The sequence below is a fragment of the Lithobates pipiens genome, unplaced genomic scaffold, assembly GCF_037356315.1.
Source record: "Lithobates pipiens isolate NorthernLeopardFrog02 unplaced genomic scaffold, aLitPip1_a1.2 Scaffold_18, whole genome shotgun sequence".
Classification (NCBI taxonomy): domain Eukaryota; kingdom Metazoa; phylum Chordata; class Amphibia; order Anura; family Ranidae; genus Lithobates; species Lithobates pipiens.
The window spans coordinates 190906310-190929468 of NW_027507758.1; the positions used below are offsets into that span (position 1 = coordinate 190906310).

A 23159-nucleotide genomic window follows, 5' to 3' on the forward strand; every position below is an offset into this window, starting at 1 on the left:
AAGAATATGTGCACACACACTAAAGTGCTTGAGTGATCAAATAGTGGTACTGCAATCATAAACATGAAACGTGATCTTTCAAGTAATAGTGCGACCAAACTAGATCATATATAATGAATAACCGAAATCAATAACTCCTGTGTATAAAAGATCAATTACTTTTGTGTATAAAAAAATTTAATTCATCAAAAAAGTTCATCAAATAATTATGTGCATCACCAGACAGTCCAAATAATAAACAAGTCCAAAAACAGTGTGAAATTGGTGACACTTCAGAATGGTCAAGTGTTCAAACGATCAAGCGACTCTTGTGCTCAAATTAGGTGACTCATGTGCTCCCCTTGTGGGTCCCCACTCACCAGCTCCTAGTACCCATACAGGGGTGTGGTAGGCTTATATGGATAACCGTGGGTTGTATCCCTTGATGGCTTTTTCAGTGGCCTGCACGTATCATCACTGGCTGCCCGCACCAGTCTCCTGCTCAACACTTCACGATTACCGTATCCACAAAGACGGCCTTTGAAACCGTCTATGACAAAACGCATTAGGCAGAGCCACACACTTACATCATTTCTGGTAAGAAAGTAGGGAGCTTGGAACGCATTTGACGCACACACTGCGAACTGGCTTCCCCTACATACTATTTTGATTATACGCTGTAGCAGTTTTTTTTTTTTTCCATTCAAACAGGTAATATTTATTGAACATTATTGCAAGAGTACAGTCACAAAGGTACATATCAAACATTAAAAAGGTGTTGCATCATAACCATAACAGTAAAGGAAATACATTTCTCCAAACCAGTAGTCACCATACATCACAGACAAAGAACACAAGGTCCCAATAGTGACATGTTATTCACCGTAGCAGAACATCAAATTCCCTCATCACACCTGGCAACCTCCTGCAACCATTTATCCCAGATTCTATGGTATTTAGCTGGACAACCCCTGTTTTTATACAAAAAATTTTTGTATGGGAGAGTAAAATTAACTTCCCGCTTCCAGTCCTCAACTCGGGGTGGAAGGGGCCTCATCCACTGTCTAGCTATCACCTTTCGAACAGAAAACAAAGTTTCCTGTAAGAAAGTGCCAGTAATTTTATCCAAAACGTCAGGAAATATCCCTAGTAGACAGGGTTTGGGGTCAAGGGCCAAAGGGGAGCCCATGACATCATGTAGAAATGACACAACTTGTTTCCAGAGTTCCTGTAGTTTGGGGCAAGCCCAGATAAGATGGAAAAACGTCCCAGCCTCAAGTAAACACATTGAGCAGAGTGTAGATTGATTCGCATTATATTTAGCAGTCCTGAGGGGAGTGAGGTATGCTTTATGTACTATGTAGATCTGAGAAAGCCTGTCCTGGAGCCTAGGGGACACCAACTTGCACGTTTCCAGAGCCTCCTCCCATTCCTCGCCTGTCAAAGCACCCACATCGCCCTCCCAGCGGGACTTGAGAGCATACGCTAGTCTCGCCGAGACGGGGGCCGTAAGCATACCATAGAAGCACGAGATTAGCTTTTTGGGATCAGTATCCTTCACTATGGCGACAATAGGATTGGGAGCAGGCCGAGGCAATGACTGCGGAAATTGTGCTCTAAGTGCATGCTGAACCTGTAGGTATTGAAATAGCATAGTGTTTGGAACATCAAATTCCTCCTGCAGTGCCCGAAACGTTTTAATAACACCCTGGTGAATTAGGTGGTGTAGGTAGTATATTCCCCTCGAAACCCATAGCTGTATACCCTGGAGCTTTTGAAGTTCCGGCAAATGTTTGTTATGCCAAAGTGGGGTATAGTCATTCGGCGATGCCACATCCAGTTTAGTGGATGCCAGATCCCAAATCCTTCTATAATGAAAGAGCATGGAATGTTTACCTGGCTCCATGACAGGGTTCCCCGCTCCTGTCGAAATAGCAGCAATCGGGTCGTCTGCAATTTGTGCCCAAGTAGGGCATAGAAGAGTTAGAAAGCGTTGTTTATCAGTTTTGTCTATGTGGAAGAGTTGAGATAGTTGTGAGGCAACATAGTAAAGATTCAGATCTGGAAGAGCCATGCCCCCCATATCCGTCGGGCTTTTCAAAGCCTGCCAAGCAAGCTTGTGTCTAGCAGTCCCCCACACAAAGGGCCTAAGTAGACTTTCAAGGGATTTAAAGTATTTTAACGGCAAATACACCGGGGCATGCCACAACACATACAATAGTTTAGGTAATAGGACCATTTTAATCAGATTAACTCGTCCCCAAACCCCGAGGGGGAGGCGAGACCAGGCCTGAATCTTGGTACGTACCAGGGCAAACAATGGTTCTACATTCAACCCAATGTAATCAGCTGGGTTCCTAGAGACATAGACACCCAGATACTTAATAGTGCCAACTCGCTGAAGAGGCAGACTGGCCTGAGACTCTGTCTGTGGAAAACTGTCAATAGGTAAAATTTGGGATTTGTCCCAGTTTATGCGGAGACCGGAAAAGCTACCAAACCATTCTATCAGGTGGAGGGCCTTTGCAAGGGAAGGGCCAGAGTCCGCCAGGTATAGCAGCGTATCATCAGCGTATAGACTGATTTTCTCAGTTAGTTGACCCATCGCCAGTCCCCTGATCCCAGGGTCGGCCCGGATCGCCACTGCTAAAGGTTCAGCCGCCAAGGCATATAGTAGCGGGGACAGTGGGCACCCCTGTCTGGTACCCCTACCGAGGTCAAATGTCCGGGAAGACCATCCATTCGCCACCACCTTAGCCGTTGGGTGATGGTACAACAGTCTCACCCACCGAATAAAGTTCGGGCCGAAACCGTACCCCGCTAGACACTTCCATAAATACTCCCATTCTACTGAGTCAAATGCTTTAGCCGTGTCGAGTGACACCACCACGCGCTCACCCATCTCCTCATGTGTTGCCTGTAGGTTGATATATAACCTACGCAGATTGAACGACGTATTCCGCCCCGGCATAAAGCCCGCCTGGTCAGCCTGAATCAGACTAAGGATCACTGCGTTCAATCTGGTAGCAAGTATTTTGGCCAGAATCTTGAAATCAACCTGCAATAGGGATATTGGGCGGTAGGATTCCGGGAAACCCGGATCTTTTCCAGGTTTGGGAATCAAAACTATCGTTGCCTCCCTCATAGACGGAGGCAATGTTAGCGTGTCAAAAAGACTCCCATAAAGGTCGAGAAGCCTAGACACCAGCACGTCTTGGTAACGGGAATAAAATTCAATGGGAAGACCATCTGAGCCTGGTGACTTGGATTTTGCAAAACCCGCAATTGCCCCTACTATTTCATCTGCGGTCAGGGGGGCCTCCAGAGCCTGCACCTGCTCCTCCGTAACCTGAGGGAGGGAAACCTGAGCCAAAAAACGGTCCATCGGAGCGGTGTCGTTTGAGACTGTAGTGGTGTATAAGTCCGCAAAAAAGTCCCGAAACCTCTCTGTTACCGCGGAAGGGTCCGTGATGATCTCATCACCCTGACCCCGCAAAGAAATAACAACCGGGGGCCTGTCTTCCCTGTGGACCAAATAGGCCAGTAACTTACCAGCCCTTTCTCCGGATTCAAAATATTTTTGTTTGGTAAAAAAAAGTTTCTGTCGGGCCTTGTCTTGGTGCAGCTGAGAAACCACTCTCGACTGTAATCTAAGGGCATCTGCATTTGCCGTAGACGGGTCATCTACGTAGGTGCGTTCCCTGGAGCTCAATTCCGCCTCAGCCTCAACAATCACATTGGCCGAGTCAGCCTTGAGTTTATTAATGTGGGCAGTCAGTACCGATCGGGCGTGTAATTTAAACGTGTCCCACACTGCTGGAACTGATGCAGTGTGGTCATTATCCTCAAAAAACGTTTTCCATTCCATCTCAATAGTGTCATCATCGGGCAGTAAGGTCAGCCAGAACGGATTCAGTCGCCACGCCCGCGGGGGTCTACCTAGGGGTACGTCAAGCACTACAGAGTAGGGGCTATGGTCCGAAAGTAGTCTGGGGCAGAACAATACTTCCTTAAGTCTGGGAGTGAGTTGTTTAGATATTAGTATAAAGTCAATCCGGGAAAGAGAGCCGTGTGTGGGTGAGAAGCATGAATACTCCTTCTTTTGAGGAAATTTGTATCTCCAAGTGTCCACAAGGTGAACGGTGGTTATAAGCCTGGACAACCTAGTGGTCCCAGCTTGCCCCATCATCAGCTCAGGGGGTTTGAGCCTATCGAGAGAAGGGTTAAGCGTAGTGTTGAAATCCCCCAGCCAGATAACAGGAACCGCCGGGTGTCTAGACATAAAAGACAGTCCTTCAACCACCAACGTCATGGTAAATGGGGGGGGATATAAAAAGCCATAATAAGGTTCCCCATACAATTTAGCATGTAAAAAAACAAACCTGCCCTGTGGGTCAGTAAGAATTTCGCAAAGTTCAAAATGGACAGACTTAGCTACGAGTACCGAAACCCCCCGCGAATGAGACGTGTAGGTGGAGTGAAATGCCCACCCAATCCAAGGGCGTTTGAGGACCATCTGCAGTCCACCCTCTACATGCGTCTCAACCAGAACCATCACTTCCGCCCTTTGTTTTTTGAGGAACGTGAAGGCTGCCGCGCGCTTAAATTTGTCACGCAGGCCCCTCACGTTCCAGGTAAGAAACCGTATAGTCGCCATATGGATACATAGAAAGTAATAAGTGCAGGCAACCCACCCCCAAACAGCCCTCCCATAAACACACCCCAAAACAGTTGTGCTAGGTCAAGCCCGATTAGGGGCTGCATAGACAACAGCAGTAAAAAACATTCGGGGAAAGCAACACTTAGTTTAGATACATACTCCAACACATTTATAGTAACCTTCTGCATGGAAACCCCAACCAACTCACCCCCCTCCCCCCACCCTACCCTGCACCAACCCCAACTTGTGCGGGTATATTCCCTGAAAAACCAAACACGTCTGGCTGGGAAAACCAGTTTCATGAAATCAATAAAACAGTTAAGAACATTAAGTCCGAGAGAGGGCAGTGGCCACCGGTACCAGAGGGCAAGGTAAAATAGAACCCCCTGTATAGAGGTACACAGTGTTGAACAAGAAAAAGTGTCAGTTGCTGTCCAGCCCCAGTGACCATCTCCCTCATAGCAAAAAGAAGACCCAGCAGACAAAGGAGCAGTTTTCCGCTGCACCGTGCAATTAGACCGTAGGCCTAACATGTCTCCCCTTGCTCCGGGAGAAAAAAGAATAAGAAAAGAAAAAGTGTAAACCAAAAAAGTTTTGAAACAAGGCAAACAGGAATGTACTGCAGAAAGGGTCCCTCAACAGGGACACTAGACAAAAAAAGGGGAAAAAGTTGATGCTTATACGTTGACACCAGCAGCATGTGCATGTGTTCCAGATTCAAGAAGTTCAGCAGGTCACACAGCAGTAAGAGTTTAAAGAGAGAGAACATACGTCCCGGATGCAGGCACCCTGAGCAAAAATGGCACAGTTCAAAAAGATCAGGCAAACAGTCACAGTTCCAGGTTCCCATGGGGGAAATAAGAAAGGCGGTAGCTTACATATCCCAAGGAGTCTCAAGCTGCTCCGTCTCGAGGCGCCCTGCGTTCCAGCCATGCAATGACCTCTCTGGGTTGTTCGAAGAAGAGCGCCCGGTCCCCTGCCTACACCCTGAGGCGTGCAGGGAAAAGCATAGAGTATTTCACTTGCTGTGCACGCAATAATCGTTTGGCCTCCATGAAACCCTGCCGGCGTTTCTGGACGTCCGCGGAAAGATCAGGGAATATTGCAACTTTAGTATTGCCCACCGGAATATTACCCTTTTCCCGGGCCATGCGGAGGGCAGCATCTCTGTCCTTATAGTTCAGGAGTTTTGCAATAAAGGTGCGTGGAGGTGCACCCTGAGGTGGAGGCCTGGCAGGCATGCGATGCGCGCGTTCAACCGCCAACATGGGGGAGAAAGACTCTCTGCCATAGGTACTGATCAGCAATTGCTCCAGAAAAGTTGTGGGGTCCTTACCTTCAGCCCCCTCCGGAAGACCAATCAATCGGATATTGCATCTGCGTATGCGATTTTCCATTTCGTCTTGTTTAGTAATCAGGAGGTCTATTTGCTTCTGCATGTGGTCAGTGTCATTTTGCAGAGGTGAGAGAGCATCTTCCACATGGCTGATACGGGCCTCAGTGTCCCTCACCCGGTCCCGCAGCTTCTGGAAATCTTGTCTTAATAAAGAAATGTCCGTTTGCACCTCTTCAATCTGGGATGTAAGGGACGTGCGACATAATGTAATTGCTTCAAGAAGCCTGTCTGTGTCTCCCGCCACACGTGGCCCTCCCGGTTCCTCCGCGCCGCCATGTTGCTCCCCCTCACTCACGTCGGCGGTATTGGGACAGCCGTGCCGCCGCTGAGCGCTGTGATTTTGAGGGAGACATATGCTCCGGGATGAAGGGACGCCTGCCAGATGTATTAAGGTGAGTATCGGTGCTGTGGTGTCACAGGATCAGCGTGGGAAACAGGATTCCTCGGAGGAGCTCCGGAGACACGCGTCCTACTCCATGCAGGTTCAGGCCACGCCCCATGCAGGTTCAGGCCACGCCCCCACGCTGTAGCAGTTTTTAAACGTTTTTTTCCCCACTAAAGGGAAGTTTTTGTTTTAGTTGTTTTTAAAATAAAGTACATTTTACTGCTACACTATGGGAGTCTTAGTTTTAAAAAAAAAACTATTAGATAAGAACGACCACAACATACAGGGATATACAATGTAATACTGACATATAAATCACACACATAGGTTGGACTTGATGGACTTTTTTTTTCAACCTCACCTACTATGTAACTATGATGGTTAAGCAAATTAACCAATGAAAAAGTAGATTCCAACTTCTGGCCTCGGCTTAGCAAAATTTTTATGAGCTAATTGTTGAGAACTGAATATAGGACAAGTTGAAACATCCAACGAGACAGACATCCTTCCATCCATCCAGACAGACATGGATCACCACACTTCATAGGACATAGCTCCAACATAGCGAGATATCATTTTGGAAAGGCGACTCTTGTAGCGGCCATTTTAAAAAAGGTAACTAGAATACATTTACATTTTGTTGAATTGTTGCTTAATTTGATTGCCTATTGATATATTTCTTCTGATACCTAAATTGCTCTCCCCCGATATTATAACCATTTCAATGTTTCTTTAATTTTGTTTTTCCATTTCTAATTATTTTTCTGTTTTTGGACCATAACGGCATACCATTTTACACAGTTTAACACCTATTCCTTCTGCAGGAGAACTGTTGGATTCTGTAAAATGCAGACTATTGTCTGATAATTGTTTAGATGGTTATTTTGTCCACAGGGAGAATTTATTTATTGAGTTTAATATATACATCGTGTATTATAGACGATTTTTGTTATTTTTATGTAAAATTACAGTGTCTATGTCCATCTACCAAACTATTGTTAATATTTGACTTTTTGAATAAATATTAATTTATATCAATAGCCAGTCTGTAGTCACATCGACTTGGGGTGTTATTTTAAAGAAATTCTACATTGGCTAAAAATTACCCAAATTAATCGTTCAGGCAATTCCTGACACAAATGCATAACACTATGTAGAAGCAAGCCAACAAGGGGAGGGAGTTGCTCCAGTCAAGGCGAGAGATAAAACATTTGTGAATTAGTAGTTTGGTGTCAGAGGTGGTAAAGGGGTGTATTTTGCAGATGTTACGAAGGTGAAGGCAATACAACTTGGGTAGGGATTGGATAGGGGGCCAGAAAGAGTTATTCAGAGTCTAGGATTATATCCAGCACCCTGGCATGAGCCGAGGGAGGTAATATGAGCTCAGTTTTGGAAAGATTGAGTCTTAGAAAGTGGTGTGACATCTGTACTGATGTCATTTAGTACATTATTGATGTGCAAGGAGACTGAAGGTGAGCTGAATGCATAGAGGTGGTTTTGAAAGCCACTGGAGGCTATTAACTGAATAAGGGTGGAGGAGTAGATAGATAGGTAGATATAAATGGTTTTAGATAGAGCTTTGGAGGACAACAGGAAGAAGAGATGGAGTTGCAAGTGACTCTGAAGCAGCACTTAGATAGGTCAGAGGAGAACCAGGAAAGAACAGCCTTTAATGCAGAGGGAATTAAGCTTTTTGAGGAGGAGCATGTGGTCAATTGTATCAAGGGAACAGGAAAGTGCTAAAGTATGGGTACAGAGTAGTGGCCATTGGTTTAGTCAGTTAGCAAGCAGTGAGCGAGTTTTAGAAGAAAATTTTCAGTGGAGTGATGAGGGCAGAAGCCAGACTTTAAGGGGTCAAGAGAGTTGTTTTCAATGAGATAACAGCTCAGATGGCTGTAGACCAAGCTTCCTAAAAGTTTGGAGGTAATATCAGTCAAAGGATCTTTTTGATAAAATACAAGCAATGGCTCTCCTCTTCAACCCTTTAGAACCTGTTGCTGTGCCTGGCACTGCCTAGCCATAACATGGCTGAAAACACTTCCCACCTGGCCAAAGGGTCAGTATGTCTGTGATGCATCCAAGGTCAGTGTTGGCATGCAAGGCAGAAATGAGTGTAAGGGAACACATAGTGTTATTAGAAAAAAATAGTGATCTTGTACTTTATATAAACTGCTATACAGCCACCTATTTATATAACAATGTTATTTATATTGGCCTAAAACATGTATTATTTTCGGTTAAAACAAATCCTAAAGATTTGCAACCATCACGTTACAGTACTTCAGTACTTACTCAATAGCAGCATCCAGATCAGGAGCTTGAAGATCCCGTAGTAGAGCTTTTACCCGTGCTTGGTTCTCAGTGGTCATGTGAAGAGTCTGTAGAGAAGTGGTGACTACTGTGCTACCACGGGCTCGAGAGCTGTGCCTCTGGTCCTGGCTAAAAAATTATACAAAAATAAGTAATAAGCTCTATAGTACTTAGCATTACATATTATATCAGATTTTTGCCAGATATAACCCCCATATGCAGTGCCAATTAGCTCTTTCACCAAATGCATAGCACCCTCATGGGTGAGTGGTACTATATGTCACATTTTGAATCACAATTGCTTGATCATGCAACACTGTACACATCTGCAATTTTCATATTTTTTCCCACAAAAATAGTGCTTTCTTTTTGTGGTATTTAATCACCACTGGGTTTTATTTAAAAATGAAAAAAAAAAAAAAAAAAAAAAAAAAAGGCCTGGAAATTCTCACGCCGACATCATGCGGCTGCGCGGTCTTGGTCTGCGGTTGTGAGTTTTCTGGATTTACTGCTCTGCTTTTATGCCATTTTATGTAATTTATCTATATGGTGAATTATTATACACGATTTATATAGCGCCAACAGTTTACGTAGCGCTTTACAATGTATGGGGGGGGGGGGGGCAACAAAATTACAGTACAAAAGATACAGGAGGGCACTGCTCGTAGAGCTTATATTCCAAAGGGAGGGGGTGGTGGTACAAAAGGTAATTGCTGCAGAGAATGATTTGATGGGGGTGGCCCGGGGACAGTTGTTAGGTGGTTGTGGGATAGGCTTCCCCGAATAAATTAATTTTCAGGGATCTCCTAAAGGTGGACAGGGTAGGGGCTGATCAGATAGAATGGGGCAGGGAGTTCCAGAGCATGGGAGAGGCTCTGGAGAAGTCTTGAAGGCAAGCGTGGGAGGAGGTAACAAGGGAGCTAGAAAGCAGGAGGTCCTGGGAGGAGCGGAGGGAGAGATTTGGGCGATATCTGCAGAATGAATAAATTCACCCACACACTATGAGATACTCCTTTGGGCTCTTGGTGAGCCATCAATCTCTAGCTGGAATATACTAGGAGGTACTACAGGGAGCGAGTTGCCACACTGATTCCCATTGGATTTCATACATACTCATTTATTTATTCTGCTATAATGGTAGTAATTAACTCTAGGGAGTTTTATATTCACTTGATGTTGGCGATTGGTCACTTGAGCACCGTTTGATTTCATGTATATACAGGCATATATGCTGCTGTAATGGTAGCCTTTTGTTCTGGTGAGCTTTCAATCCACTTGATGTTGGTGTTTGGTCATTTGAACACTGCTTGTGATATACATTCGTGATCATTGGTGCTGCTGGAACAAGTTCTTCTCACCTTTATTTTTTCACCAAAACATGCTGTGGGACTTTATTTTTTGTCACTTATGGACTTTCAATTATTTTATTTTGCATTTTTGTACTAGTTATTTCATATGTCACTATAGGATATATATTTTAAATATTAATGTTTTGAGGTTAACTATACTATCTTTTGTGCTAGATTCCACCGCATTAAATGTAAAATTATGCACTTGACTAAAAATAGGAATGCAAGTTACATGCTAGGGGGAGGACCTCTGGGGGATTACAGGATAGAAACAGATCTGGGGGCCCTAGTGGACCACAGGCTTAGTAATAGCAAGCAACAGAAAAAAAGGCTAGCATGCATTAAAAAAAAAAAAGAGTATCCACTCAAGAGTAGAGTTGGGTGAACAGTTTGGGCCAAGCAAAAGTTCGGCCCGAACATCGCATGTTCGGCAAACACCTGACTTTGCAGGGCACCCAGATAGATGTTCGCCCGTCAAGGGCCCCACAATGCACTGTGTTCTGCACGGTCCATTCTAAGCCCTGACTGGGCAAAGCTTTGCCCAATTAGGGCACAGTGAACAGCTGTTTAACCACTTGCAGACCAGCCGCCGCAATTTTACTGCGGCAGGTTGGCTCCACTGTGCGAAATTACCTTATTGTATTTGATCTTGCTAGGTCTGTATAGCAGGCGCGTGCCCGCCGCGAGCTCCGCAAGTCAGACCGTGGTTCCCAAAGATTTGATTTATGCGCGCATACCCACGATCGTCTCACTGAGAGGAAGAACGAGGAGATACTAATGTAAACAAGCAACTCCCCATTCTGCCTAGTGACACTGTCACTGATCACCGCTCCCTATGATTGGGAGCAGTGATCAGTGATGTGTCACACGTAGCCTCCCCCCCCCCCTCAGTTAGAATCACTCCCTAGGACACACTTAACCCCTACAACGTCACATAGTGTTCATCCCTTCACTGCCAGTCACATTTACACAGTAATCAGTGCATTTTTAATTGCATTGATCGCTGTATAAATGTGAATGGTCCCAAAATAGCGCCAAAAGTGTCATGATAAAAATCGCTGATTGCCGCCATTACTAGTAAAAAAATAAAAAAATTATATATATTAATAAAAATGCCATAAAACTATCACTTATTTTGTAGATGCTATAACCTTTGCGCAAACCAATCAATAAACGCTTATTGCGATTTTTTTTTTTACCAAAAATATGTAGATGAATACGTATTGGCCTAAACTGAGGAAATAATTAAATTTTTTTTTGGGGATATTTATTATAGCAAAAAATAAAAAATAATGTTTTTTTTCAAAATTGTCGCTCCTTTTTTATTGATAGCTCAAAAAAATAAAAACTGCAGAGGCAATCAAATACCACCGAAAGAAAGCTCTATTTGTGGGAGAAAAAAATATGTCAATTTTGTTTGGGAGCCACGTAGCATGACCACGCAATTGTCAGTTAAAGCAACGGATTTCCTGAATCGCAAAAAGTGCTCTGGTCAGAAAGGGGGTAAATCCTTCCGGGGCTAAAGTGGTTAAGGAGCCGACTGCGAAGCCGGCCGCGGCGTCATTAACAACGGATGAGTCATCAACTGTCAACGTGCTTCCCCACTGACAGCTGAATGAAAAAACAAATGTATGGCAATAAACAAACAATACGAGCAAAAACTCACTGTAAGGCATTAATAAAAGAATGATTACCTCTTTAACACTGGTTTGCTTGAGAAACAAATATCATCTCCATCATCCCAGGCTCTACTAGAGCTTTTTTTGCCACAGCCGCCGCCACCGGTGCCTCCTCCTCCTCCTCCAGGTTCATATCTCGAGCTTTCTTGTCTGCCACCACCTCTTCTACCTCCTCGTCCACCTCCTCGCCCGCCACCTCGCCCACCTCTTCCACTACTGCGATGTCCTTTGCCACCTCCTTTGTTAGGCTTTCCTTTCCTTCGAATTGGACAATCCATCTGTAGGTATATGATAAGTAGAGTAAAGAGCAACAATATGGGTGGTTCATAAAATAGCATGCAGTTAAACATGGGGTAGCCTTTCAGAATCTCATGTTTTTTTAAGAAAGTATGTGCTGAGAGAACTATTTGGGCTGCTCCTCCTGATCTCGGATTCTAAAAAATGCTATTTGCCAGTCTAAACTATAACTAATCAGGTTAGGGTGACTAACATCAATTACAAAAGGCCCTCCATGTAAACTCAGAACAGAGTAATGTGTGGATAATAGATTGCCTTTGGGGCAAGCAAAACCATAAGTATCTTGTTCCTGCATATACATTTTTTTTTTTAATCAATAGTTTTTTATTAAAGTTTAAATTTTTATCAAGACAAATGACAGAAATTATGACTAAATAACAGATCAGTTACAGTATTTAGATACATAGATAATAGTATCCAAAAATAATAAAAAAATATAATATAAAGAAAACCATATTAATTATCTCAATTATAATCGGGATAATAAAGATAACGATCGGGAGGTTATTAATACATCCATTGTGGAGACAATACACAAAAGTAATATAAATACTATCTTCATATATTTACATACTGCCAATTTAAGTAATTCAAAGATGATGAACCTAAATATATTCCTGAACACCCCTATGGGTGCTAAACTGTGTTCGGGACAGTAATAGTAACCTGTCATTTAATAGATACAAAATAACGATTAAAATATTAGAGCGCGGTAAGTAATTTTTTAATTCAAGTTATCTAGGAACAAAGAACTCATGCAATGTTTTGGGGACTAGCCCATTTTAACCATGGCTGCCATATTTTATGAGTATGTTCTTTTTTGTGAGGCCGAAGAGCTAGAATTGATTCATAAATGTAATGAGTTTGAGTCGATTCTATCACTTCTTTTACGGAAGGAGGATCAGGATTTTTCCAGTTCCTCGTTATACTGATCCTGGCTGACAGCAAATTATGTGTAAACACATTTCTAAACTGGATAGGATATCGATCAAGATCAATGGATAATAGAGCCAGTGAGGAATTGGAGGAATGACTGTTTTGGTAATTTCAGACATAACTTGAAAGATTTGTTCCCAATACTTCCCAAGTTTAGGGCATGTCCAAAATGTATGCAACATATCACCTTTTTTGCCGCACAATCTCCAACATTTGTCGTCAAATGTGCCGTTGAATTTAGATATTTTCTCAGGAGTAAGATACCAGCGTTGAGTCAATTTAATGGATACTTTCCATAATGTAGAGCAGCATGTGGCTTTACAAGCTTTTTCCCATTGGTCAACTGTATAGGTGTATCCTAAGTCTTCTTCCCATCTAATTAAAGGCAAAGTCTTTGTAAACACACTTTTTTGTTGAAGATTATAGAAAAGAGAGATCCCTTTTTGTTGATGTATGGGGATCTTAAGGAAGGACCAAGCCGATTGGGGAACATTATAGGTCCATGATGGGAGGTTGGAAATGCAATTCTTAGTTCGGATGTAGAGGAATAAATCTGAATTTGGCAATTGAAATTTCTTTTGAAGTGTAGGAAATGGTTTGATCATCCCCTTATCAAGTAGATCAGATAGATATTTAATTCCCTTCTCTATCCATGGTGTAAATGAGGTTGTCTTCATGAAATTATGTAGAGTATTTAGCGGAATTTGGACTTTGGTAGGAAGAGGGTGTGAGGAAGTTAGATGCAGAAATCGAACCCAGGATTTAAGCGTCGCTAATATTGTTGGGGAGATGCAAGAAGGTATCTTGGCTCCAAGTGCCATGGAAGGAATCCATATTGATAGATTATTTCCTGGGATCTTAGCAGTTTCCATCTTCCCCCAAATTGTAGATGGAGGAGATAGAAACCATTCCTTAGACTGTGTAAGAACCGAAGCTAAATAATAATCTTGGAAATCCACATACCCTGTTCCCCCAGCTTGGCGTTTCTTCACTAAGTTTGAATGAGCACATCTAGATTTTTTTACCCTGCCAGATGAAACTAGAAAACAGAGTCTGAAGGGATTGGAAATATTTTAACGGAATTGGAATCGAGAGAGTTCTAAAAAAAGTATAAAATTTGTGGAAGGTGAAGCATTTTAAATGCTGCCAAACACCGACAACTAGTGGATTTTGTTCACTCCCTCCCGAAACCTCTTCGCTCTCTATCTGAACTAACCCCCATTGAATCTGCTTTTCTAGAAGACCAACCAGTGGAGCGACCCTTGTCCTTTTTCTACCACACCTTACAGCTTCTTTCGACTACGGGTAATCCCACCTTTTTAGCCAATTGGGAGCAAGATTTGCACAGCACGGTTTCGGAGGCACAAAAATTCACTATTCTGTCCATGGCCCACTTGTCTTCTACGGCTTCAAGGACTGCAGAAGTGAACTATAAGTTGTTAACGAGATGGCATTATACCCCGGTTGTCCTGCATAAACTCTTCCCGCAAACGTCACCTCTCTGTTGGAGAGGTTGTGGGGAATGGGCCTCCCACGCCCATATTTGGTGGCTCTGTCCCCTGATCAGACCTTATTGGGTAACAATTTTATATTGGATGAAGGTTATTTTAGGGTATGAGGTTCCGAATGATCCCTGGGTAATACTGTTTCACTGCACAGGCTCCCCGGCAGGATCCTATAAGAAGTCTGTGACCCCTCACTTGCTTAACGCTGCAAAAGCGCTTATTCCACGTCAGTGGAAACAATCCACGATCCCATCCCTACGCCAATGGCTGCTGGAGGTGGACCGTATATATCAATTGGAAGATCTTACATACTCCCTCCGAGGAAAAGCAGACTTGGGGAAACAGATTTGGGCCTGCTGGGTAGCCTTTAAGTATACATCAGATTATGCGAATATAATGGCGCGAACTGGGTAAATTCTTATGTTTTGATATAATTCTTTCTCTATTTTTTTTTTTTTTTTGTGTGTGTTATTTATTTTCTGGTTCGGGACAGGACCGGGCAGTCCCTCTCTTTTTCTCTTCACCCCCTCCGTCTCCCCCCCTTCTCCCCCTTTCTTTCTTCATCCCCCCTCTCTTTACTCTCTTCTACTATATCCTCTTTGTCTTCTTTTCCTTCTTTCGTCTTTTTCTTTTTCTTCAGTGACTTGGTTCAAAACACGTTGGTCGGTCCGTCAAGGGTTGCATGATTGTGTAACTACTATCCAAATACTTGGTTGGAGAACACTTCTGTTATACAGAGTGGGTGTGCTTCACAGATACTCAGGAGCTCCCTCGTAAAATTGTGTGGTTAGCGAGTTGTGGTTACATGTCCTGCCATATATATCTTTTGTAACCCTGATGTCACTATGTATGGCCTACTGTTGATAATACGCTGTATGTCACTGTTTTCTTATGCTTTATTCTCCAATAAACACAAATTAAACAAAAAAATGCTGCCAAACATCCCATCCATGAAAATTCATGGGATGCTAGTTTAGTGAGATTTTCTTGTAATGCATTACGAAGTGGAATATAATTATATTGGAACAGTGTTTTACATGAATTTGATAATTGAATACCCAAATATTTAATTGTACTTTCAGTCCATGTATAAGGGAATTTTAATTTAAGATGTTTAGTAGTATTTTCATCTATCCCCAAGTTCAATATACAAGATTTATTCGCGTTAAGCCTGTAATAAGAAACTTTGCTGAACATATTTAGTGTTTCCTGAATTTCCGGTAAGGATTTCACATGATCAGTAATCATAAGAACAACATCATCTGCAAAAAGGTTGATTTTATGTTCTTGTTCAGCAATGGTAACTCCTAGAATTGTTTTGTTGGACCTAATACTCTCAGCTAGGGGTTCAATAACAAGGTTAAAAATTAGGGGGGGGATAAGGGGCATCCTTGTCGTGTACCATTTGTTATTGGGAATGGAGGTGATAAAGAATCCGTAGTATACACTCGAGCCGAGGGGACTGAGTACAGGGCTAATATTGCTTTGTTGATTTGACCTGTTAAGCCAAATTTAGTCAGAACGGATGACAGGTATCCCCAATGAACTCTATCAAACGCTTTTTCAGCGTCAAGTGACAGAAACAGGGATGGCGATTTGGTGAGTTCTACATGGTGTATTATATTTATCATTCTTCTAGTAGCATCCGATGCTCGTCTTCCTTTGGTGAAACCCGATTGATCTCTATGGATAAGAGAGGGTAACAAACTATCTAGTCTTTTGGCTATAAGTTTTGCATAAATTTTAACATCTAAATTGAGTAAGGAAATTGGTCTAAAATTTTTAGGTGAAGATGGTTCCTTATCTGGTTTTGGAAGAGTTACAACAAGAGCATTCAGCATTTCATTGGGAAATGATGAAGAATTGGCTGCTAAATTATAAATGTCACATAGTATAGGTGCTAGAGTACTTTGAATTTTTTTTAAATATTCCCCTGTAAAGCCATCTGGACCAGGTGATTTCAAGTTAGGAAGAATACGGATAGTTTGTAGAATTTCAGGGATAGTAAAGGGAGAATTGAGAAATTCTAATTGTTGTGGGGAAATAGATGGAAGTTTGACACACTGCAAAAAGGTGTCAATCTCCTCCTGAGAAGGTTGATGGGTATCGCCATCTTTCTTAATGTTATATAAATCATTATAATATGAGCTAAATGCTTCAGCTATTGAAGAAGGCTTAAGCAATTTTTCATTAGTGTGAGGATGGTAGAGGAATGGAATTTTAGTCTTATGCCGCGTACACACGAGCGGACTTTTCAACATCCAAAGTCCGAAGGACTGAGTCCGTCAGACTATCCGATCGTGTGTGGGCTGCAACGGACTTTTGACTCGCCAAAGTCCGAAGGACTTTAGAATATGGAACATGCTTCAAATTTTTCCGAAGGAACTCCGCCGGACCCGGTCCCCTTCGAAAAATCCGCTCATGTGTCTGCTACTCCGACGGACTAAAACCGACGCTAGGGCAGCTATTGGCTACTGGCTATGAACTTCCTTATTCGAGCCGAGTCGTACGTCATCACGTTCGAATCCGTCGGAGTTTAGTGTGATCGTGTGTGGCCAAGTCCGCTCAGCCGAAAAGTCTGTCAGAACTCCGTCGGAATTCCAGCAGAACTCAGACAGAACTCCTTCGGAAGTCTGTCGGACATAAGTCCTCTCGTGTGTACGGGGCTTTAGAGCGATAACCTTTAATGCGTAATGCCATTGGTTTCCCTGCTTTGTTCCCTGTTGCATAAGTGGTAGCTCTGAATTTTTTTATAGGATTTCTCATGTGTCTCTAGAAGTAGGGTTCTTAATTCATTACGTAACTGGAAAATGTATGTTTTAGGCTGGGTTCACACCGCTGCGGCAGCGAGAACCGGATGTGATTCGCACCGCACTGCAGTGCAAAATCACATCCGATCTCTGTGCGATGGGAGTTCAGCCATACAGATAGTATGGCTGAATTCGCATCGCACCCGCTGCAAACTCGCACGGGACCCCTTTTTTTGGTCCGCAGCAGAATCGGATCGCATGGGTGTTCACACCATGCGATCCGATTCCTGTCCGAGTTTGCAGATCGCACTGCGATATGCGGACTGATCTGGGGGTGTCATTAACATTTCACTGACACTCCCAGCAGGCCGCATAGGGCAGTGTGAACTGCCGGCGGGAGGCATGCGATGCGGGAAAACGCCACGGTTTTGCGGCGTTCCCGCATCGCTCCGGTGTGAACCTAGCCTAAGGCTGGGTTCACACTGGAGCGATGCGGGAACGCCGCGAATCCGCTGCGTTTTCCTGCATCGCATGCCTCCCGCCGGCAGTTCACACTGCCCTATGCGGACTGCTGGGAGTGTCAGTGAAATGTTAATGACACCCCCAGATCAGTCCGCATATCGCAGTGCGATCTGCAAACTCGGACAGGAATCGGATCGCATGGTGTGAACACCCATGCGATCAGATTCTGCTGCGGACCAAAAAAAGGGTCCCGTGCGAGTTTGCGGCGGGTGGGATGCGAATTCAGCCATACTATCTGTATGGCTGAACTCGCATCGCACAAAGATCGGATGTGATTTGCACTGCAGTGCGAATCACATCCGGGTCTCCCAGCCGCAGCGGTGTGAACCCAGCCTTAATGAAAGGAGAAGGATGATTTTTATTGTGTTCCACAGCTTTGGCTATCTCCTTAGTAAGTTCATCCATTCTCTGAGTTCTCTTTCTTTTAGCTTTAGAACCTAATTGTATAAACACACCTCTCATAACAGCTTTATGAGCATTCCATAATATCATTGGGTCAGATATAGACGTCGAATTAATTGAAAAGAATTCAGTAAGGTGTTCTTGGAGTGTTGTGGAGTAATTTTCATTTTGGAGAATATCGTTATTAGCTCTCTATATATATGAATTTGGTTGGGATGATGTGGTTGTTATAGACATGCTAATGGGGGCGAAATCTTGTCAAGCAGCCATTTATCTGTCAAGAATAAGTCAATTCTGGAGTAGGTATTGTGCCGTGGTGACAAATATGTGTAATCCCTTTCATTAGCATGTCCACATCTCCACACATCAAATAAGTCGTTTGAAGTTATAAACTTATCAAGGGGAGAAGCATAGCGTTTGGACTTAGCAGAAGAATCCATATCATTGTTTGGAATCAAATTAAAATCTCCACATATCAGGAGGTATCCTTTGTTTGAAAAATATGAGGAAAATGTTTATGTTGACATTTGGGAGATGCAGCTTTAGCAAAATGTGTCTCTTGAACACATATGTCACAATTAAAGGATAAGGCAGACCTCCACATAGAGGTTTGTTTCGCTGGGTGATTCAGTCCCCTTGCATTTAGGGACAATATTTTGAAAGACATATTAATATATATCAAAATTAGATGTTACTATAATTCTATATATTCCTAAAACAATATTCTCTAGTTTCTATAACGCTTAAACTAAATATCTAAGTATTTGTTATATGATCAGTTCACAGTTACTATTAAATCATGCACACAACAATGTCGATTTTTTTTTTTTCAAACCTATCAAAAAAATGGAGTTATTACTCTATTAGTAGTTATTTGGCAATATATATTGCAAGAGGAAAAAAAAAAAATTTAAATAAAAAATAAAAAAAAGGAGAGAATAAAAATAAAAAATAAAACAGTAAAGAAAAAAATATTTTCCAAGAGTCAGCAGTAATCCACTCAAAGGAATGCTGACCAAGATAGGGGATGAAGTTCAAGTAGTAAGGTATTGAGCATCAAACCAGACCGTATATGTCAGTAATGCATTTAACAGGCAGGAGTAGTTCATTTGTATTTAATTCTATTTTGTTCACGTTTTTGTCCAAAGTGGAACAAATTAGGTTTTTCCTTCGAGGCAGGGGTGTTATGTGGAAGATCAACTATAATACCCCATGTTTGGAGTAAATGCATGCCATCTTCAATGGTAAATATAGCAAAATGTTTCCCGTTGTAAGTAGTCAAGATAGTGGCTGGATGTCTCCATTTGTACATGATCTTAGGATTAGATAATGCCTTTGTTACAGTTTTGAGCTGTCTTCTCATTTGTAGTGTAAATTGCGAGAGATCGGCGAATAAATGTATATCTGAGTATGGTGGTGGCAGAGTAGTTAGCTCCCTCGCTTTGGAGAGAATTTGCTCTTTAGCTTGATAAAAATGAATTCGCAGAATAACATCTCTGGAAATTGATTCTTCTAGATGTTTTGGTTTGGGAATTCTATGAATACGATCGATTGTAAGTTCAAATCAGCGATAATTCTGGCAATAATGTAGAAAATAGTGTATTTGCATAATTACGTAAGTCCATAGGCAGAACTGACTCTGGTATTCCTCATTTTAATGTTGTTTCGACGTGAGTGGTCCTCGAGATCTGCCAGTTTCATCTTGACCCACATGGAATCATCTTTTTGTTCTGTACATTCATCCACTAGCTCATTCACTGTTTCAGTGCATTCCTCCATTTTGTTTTCAACGTATTGCAGTCTACCATCCATATGTTTCATATCAAGAGAGAATTTATGAATCATGGAGGATAGATTAGATATAATAGACGATTGTAATGACACAAGCATTTCTTTGATTGTGGTATCTAGTACTGGCTGACCTGATGTTGGGAAAGCAGCTATAGATGTCTGTAATGAGGACATAGCATTATCACTATGCAGAGCTGTGTTCACAGTATCAGCTGCCTGACAAGATAAATCCAGCTTCATCCACGATTTTGCGGGTCCCTGAGATGTTGGGGATAGTTGAGAGGAGCCATTAGAATATGAGGATGATAATTCCTCATCCATTTCAGGTGGATGGCTAGCAGAAAGGTTTGTGCGAGTTTTATTATTTTTCCTCACAGCTCCGGCGGCGCCATCTTGAATTTTAGTCAGCTCACTGCTCTGTTTAAATGTAAATGACAGCTTTTTTGGTCCCTTTTCTTGTCCTCTTTTGCGAGACATTATTGGGGCAGGAGTCCCAGGAGTACTGCAGAGTATTTAGGTATTTAGGTATGTTTTTAGAGGAAAATACCTGCCTGTTTTTTGCTGTTAAACGGCCGGCTGTGGAGAGCTCTAGGCTTAAGCAGCCATCTTCTTCCGCGCGCAAGCCACGCCCCATATACATTTATTTAAATGTATGTAAAATGCAGTGGTAATTTGCAGGACTTTAGGTCTTAAAATGTATCTAAAATTCAATAAACATACATCACGGGGATTACTAGTCAGATGTTGTAGGTGCATTACTTTATTTCCAGTCTTTTTCCCACTTTATTTCATGTGGTAATGCTGCGAAGAACATGCTTGTCCCTTGTTGTCTGCATTCACTCCTCTCTGAGATCTATGGAAGAAGCCATGGTTATCACACAGGCTGGACTTCAAATATGTCTGCCTTTGTTCATCTCCATTACATGGTGAGTTAATGGGACTATTTGTTTACAAAAGAAGCAATTACATTGTTTATACTGTCTTTTCAGGGCACTGGAAGTAACAAGGACACTGCATTTTTGGCAAGAGCAAAGCATTTGTTTGGTCCAATCTTATAGCAGGTTCAGACTGAACCCAAATGCAACCTCTTTCTCCCACCAAACCAGCACCCAATCATCAACAGACTGGGCATTCCCTGCTCCACAGCCATTAGTTACATGGCTGGTAATGCTGAATAAAAATGCCAGTCCATCCCAGCTTAACTCAAGTGAGTGTGTTTGTTTATGGCAATAGGTTTTTCAATATCCTGGCCTGTACATTGGGTTCACTAAGGTACACATCTAAATGTTTTTTTTTTATTTATCTACACTTCCCACTCTGCCACCAACTGCGGAAGGGCATTCCACAACCTTAGCGCTTTACCTGTAGAGAACTCATTATATAGTTTAGGATTTAACTGCTTCTCATCCAGCTTTATTGTGTGGCCGTGTGTCTTCTTGAGACTATATCAGCTCTGGCCAGGCATTCCTCACTCCAATGCAGCATGTAACAAAGGGGCGGGGATGCTTGAGACCAGTATTGGGATATGCATCATCCAGCGACCAGGACAAAGCTGACAAACTGCACCCCCTCTCTTCATTATTAGTAACAGCAGCATCGCTATTCCTGTCAGACCAGTGCTAGAAGAGGTCAGGTGAAAGCAGGAAAGAAGTGAGGGTTGTGTTCTCTCTCTCTCCCCCTTTCTTTTTCCTGCTAGAGCAGTGCTCCTGTATTCCTATACACACAGCTGCCAGCTTCTTAAAGAGGAAGTAAACCCTGATGAGTTTACTTCCTCTTTTTTTCCCTGCAAAGGTAAAGCATAATGGACTACTATGCATCGCATAGTAGCCCATTATGTGTCACTTACCTGACACAGGAGCCAGCGAAGTCGCGCTGTCCCCTGTAGTCCGCCGCATCCATCTTGCTGGTGGCGTCTCGCAGCTCCGCCGCTGTCATTCGGCGAAGCCGCGATGACGTCACTCCCGCGCATGCGCACGGGAGTCGACAAATGCGGCAGCTCCATTTTTGGAACTGCCGCGTTCAGTGCGCCTGCGCGCCGCTGTCTACGGCGCATGCGCCGTAGACAGCGGTGCCCGTTTTCGGGCAAATATCTCCTAAACCATATAGGTTTAGGAGATATTGCTTGGACCTACAGGTAAGCCTTAATCTAGGCTTACCTGTAGGTCAAAGTGGTTTGTAAGGCCCCTTTCACACTAACGTCCCGTTCAGGCCCGCCTGTCAGTTTTTCAGGCGGACCTGAACGGGTGCTCCATAGAGCTCTATGGAGCGTCGGATGTCAGCGGTGACATGTCCGCTGACATCCGACCCGCTCCGATCCGAAAAAGTGTGACGGAGGAAAAAGCTATTTTTCCATCCGTCTGCGGATCGGATCGGATGACGACGGGCACTGCGGTCCGTCGTCATCCGATCTCCCATAGGGGAGAGCGGCGCTGTGACAGGTCCGTCCCTGCACAGTGTGCGGAGACAGACCTGTCATCTCCCTGCTCAGCGGGGATCGGCGGAGTGATCCCCGCTGAGCAAACGGACATCCACGGGGCGGATCAGAACTGATCCGCCCCGTGTGAAAGGACCCTAAGGGTTTACAACCACTTTGATACAGGAGCACTGCTCTAGCAGGAAGAAAAAGAATGAGAACGAGAACACAACCCTCACTTCCTCCCTGCTCTCCTGGCCGCTTCCATCACTGGGCTGACGGGTGTAGTAATCCCATTATCACTACTCCTGTCAGCCTTGTATCAGAATAAGCTTGCCACACAGTCGCCATTCCTACAGTAAACTGCTGCACCTGGGGCCATTGCTCCTCCTACCTGTGACATCATTGGCCTAAAATCTCCACATGACCATAATTGAACAAACTCTTTGATCAAACACTGCCATGTGGCCATATTAGGTCCATACTTTCAGGAGCATCTCTTCCCCTTTATTACATGCTGCTGCAGGGCAGGGAATATCCTGGCCACAGCTGGCTGGGCACTTACTTGGCAGATGTGACAGCTTTTGGGTTTGTTCCAAACCTAAGTATAAACCAAACACGCGTCCATCCACCATCAACAAGTTTTTCTGTTTTTGTAAATTAAAAACCATTGCTCCTGTTACATTCAGTGGGCAGTATATTCAGTGAATATAACCCATTCAAGTGAATAGGGACACGTTGCAGGGTGGATTTAAAGCAATGATTAAGAAAAAAAATAATAATAA

At 43.2% G+C, this 23159-nt stretch overlaps 1 protein-coding gene across 4 annotated transcripts in view; it reads right to left on the reverse strand.

Annotated features, from left to right (window-relative positions):
• The window catches only part of DHX57 (DExH-box helicase 57), a 210146-nt gene that overhangs the window by 184933 nt on the left and 2054 nt on the right, over nt 1–23159 (reverse strand). For 2 of the 4 annotated variants that reach the window (XM_077486472.1, XM_077486475.1), the window contains exons 2-4: nt 20682–20814; nt 11774–12036; nt 8713–8859 (exon numbers count right to left, since the gene is read on the reverse strand). In XM_077486472.1, coding sequence (XP_077342598.1) covers nt 8713–8859; nt 11774–12036; nt 20682–20717 — 446 coding nt within the window. In that variant the 5' untranslated portion in view covers nt 20718–20814. The remainder of the gene's footprint in view (nt 1–8712; nt 8860–11773; nt 12037–20681; nt 20815–23159) is intronic. The other 2 variants (XM_077486474.1, XM_077486473.1) reach the window with 2 other exon arrangements.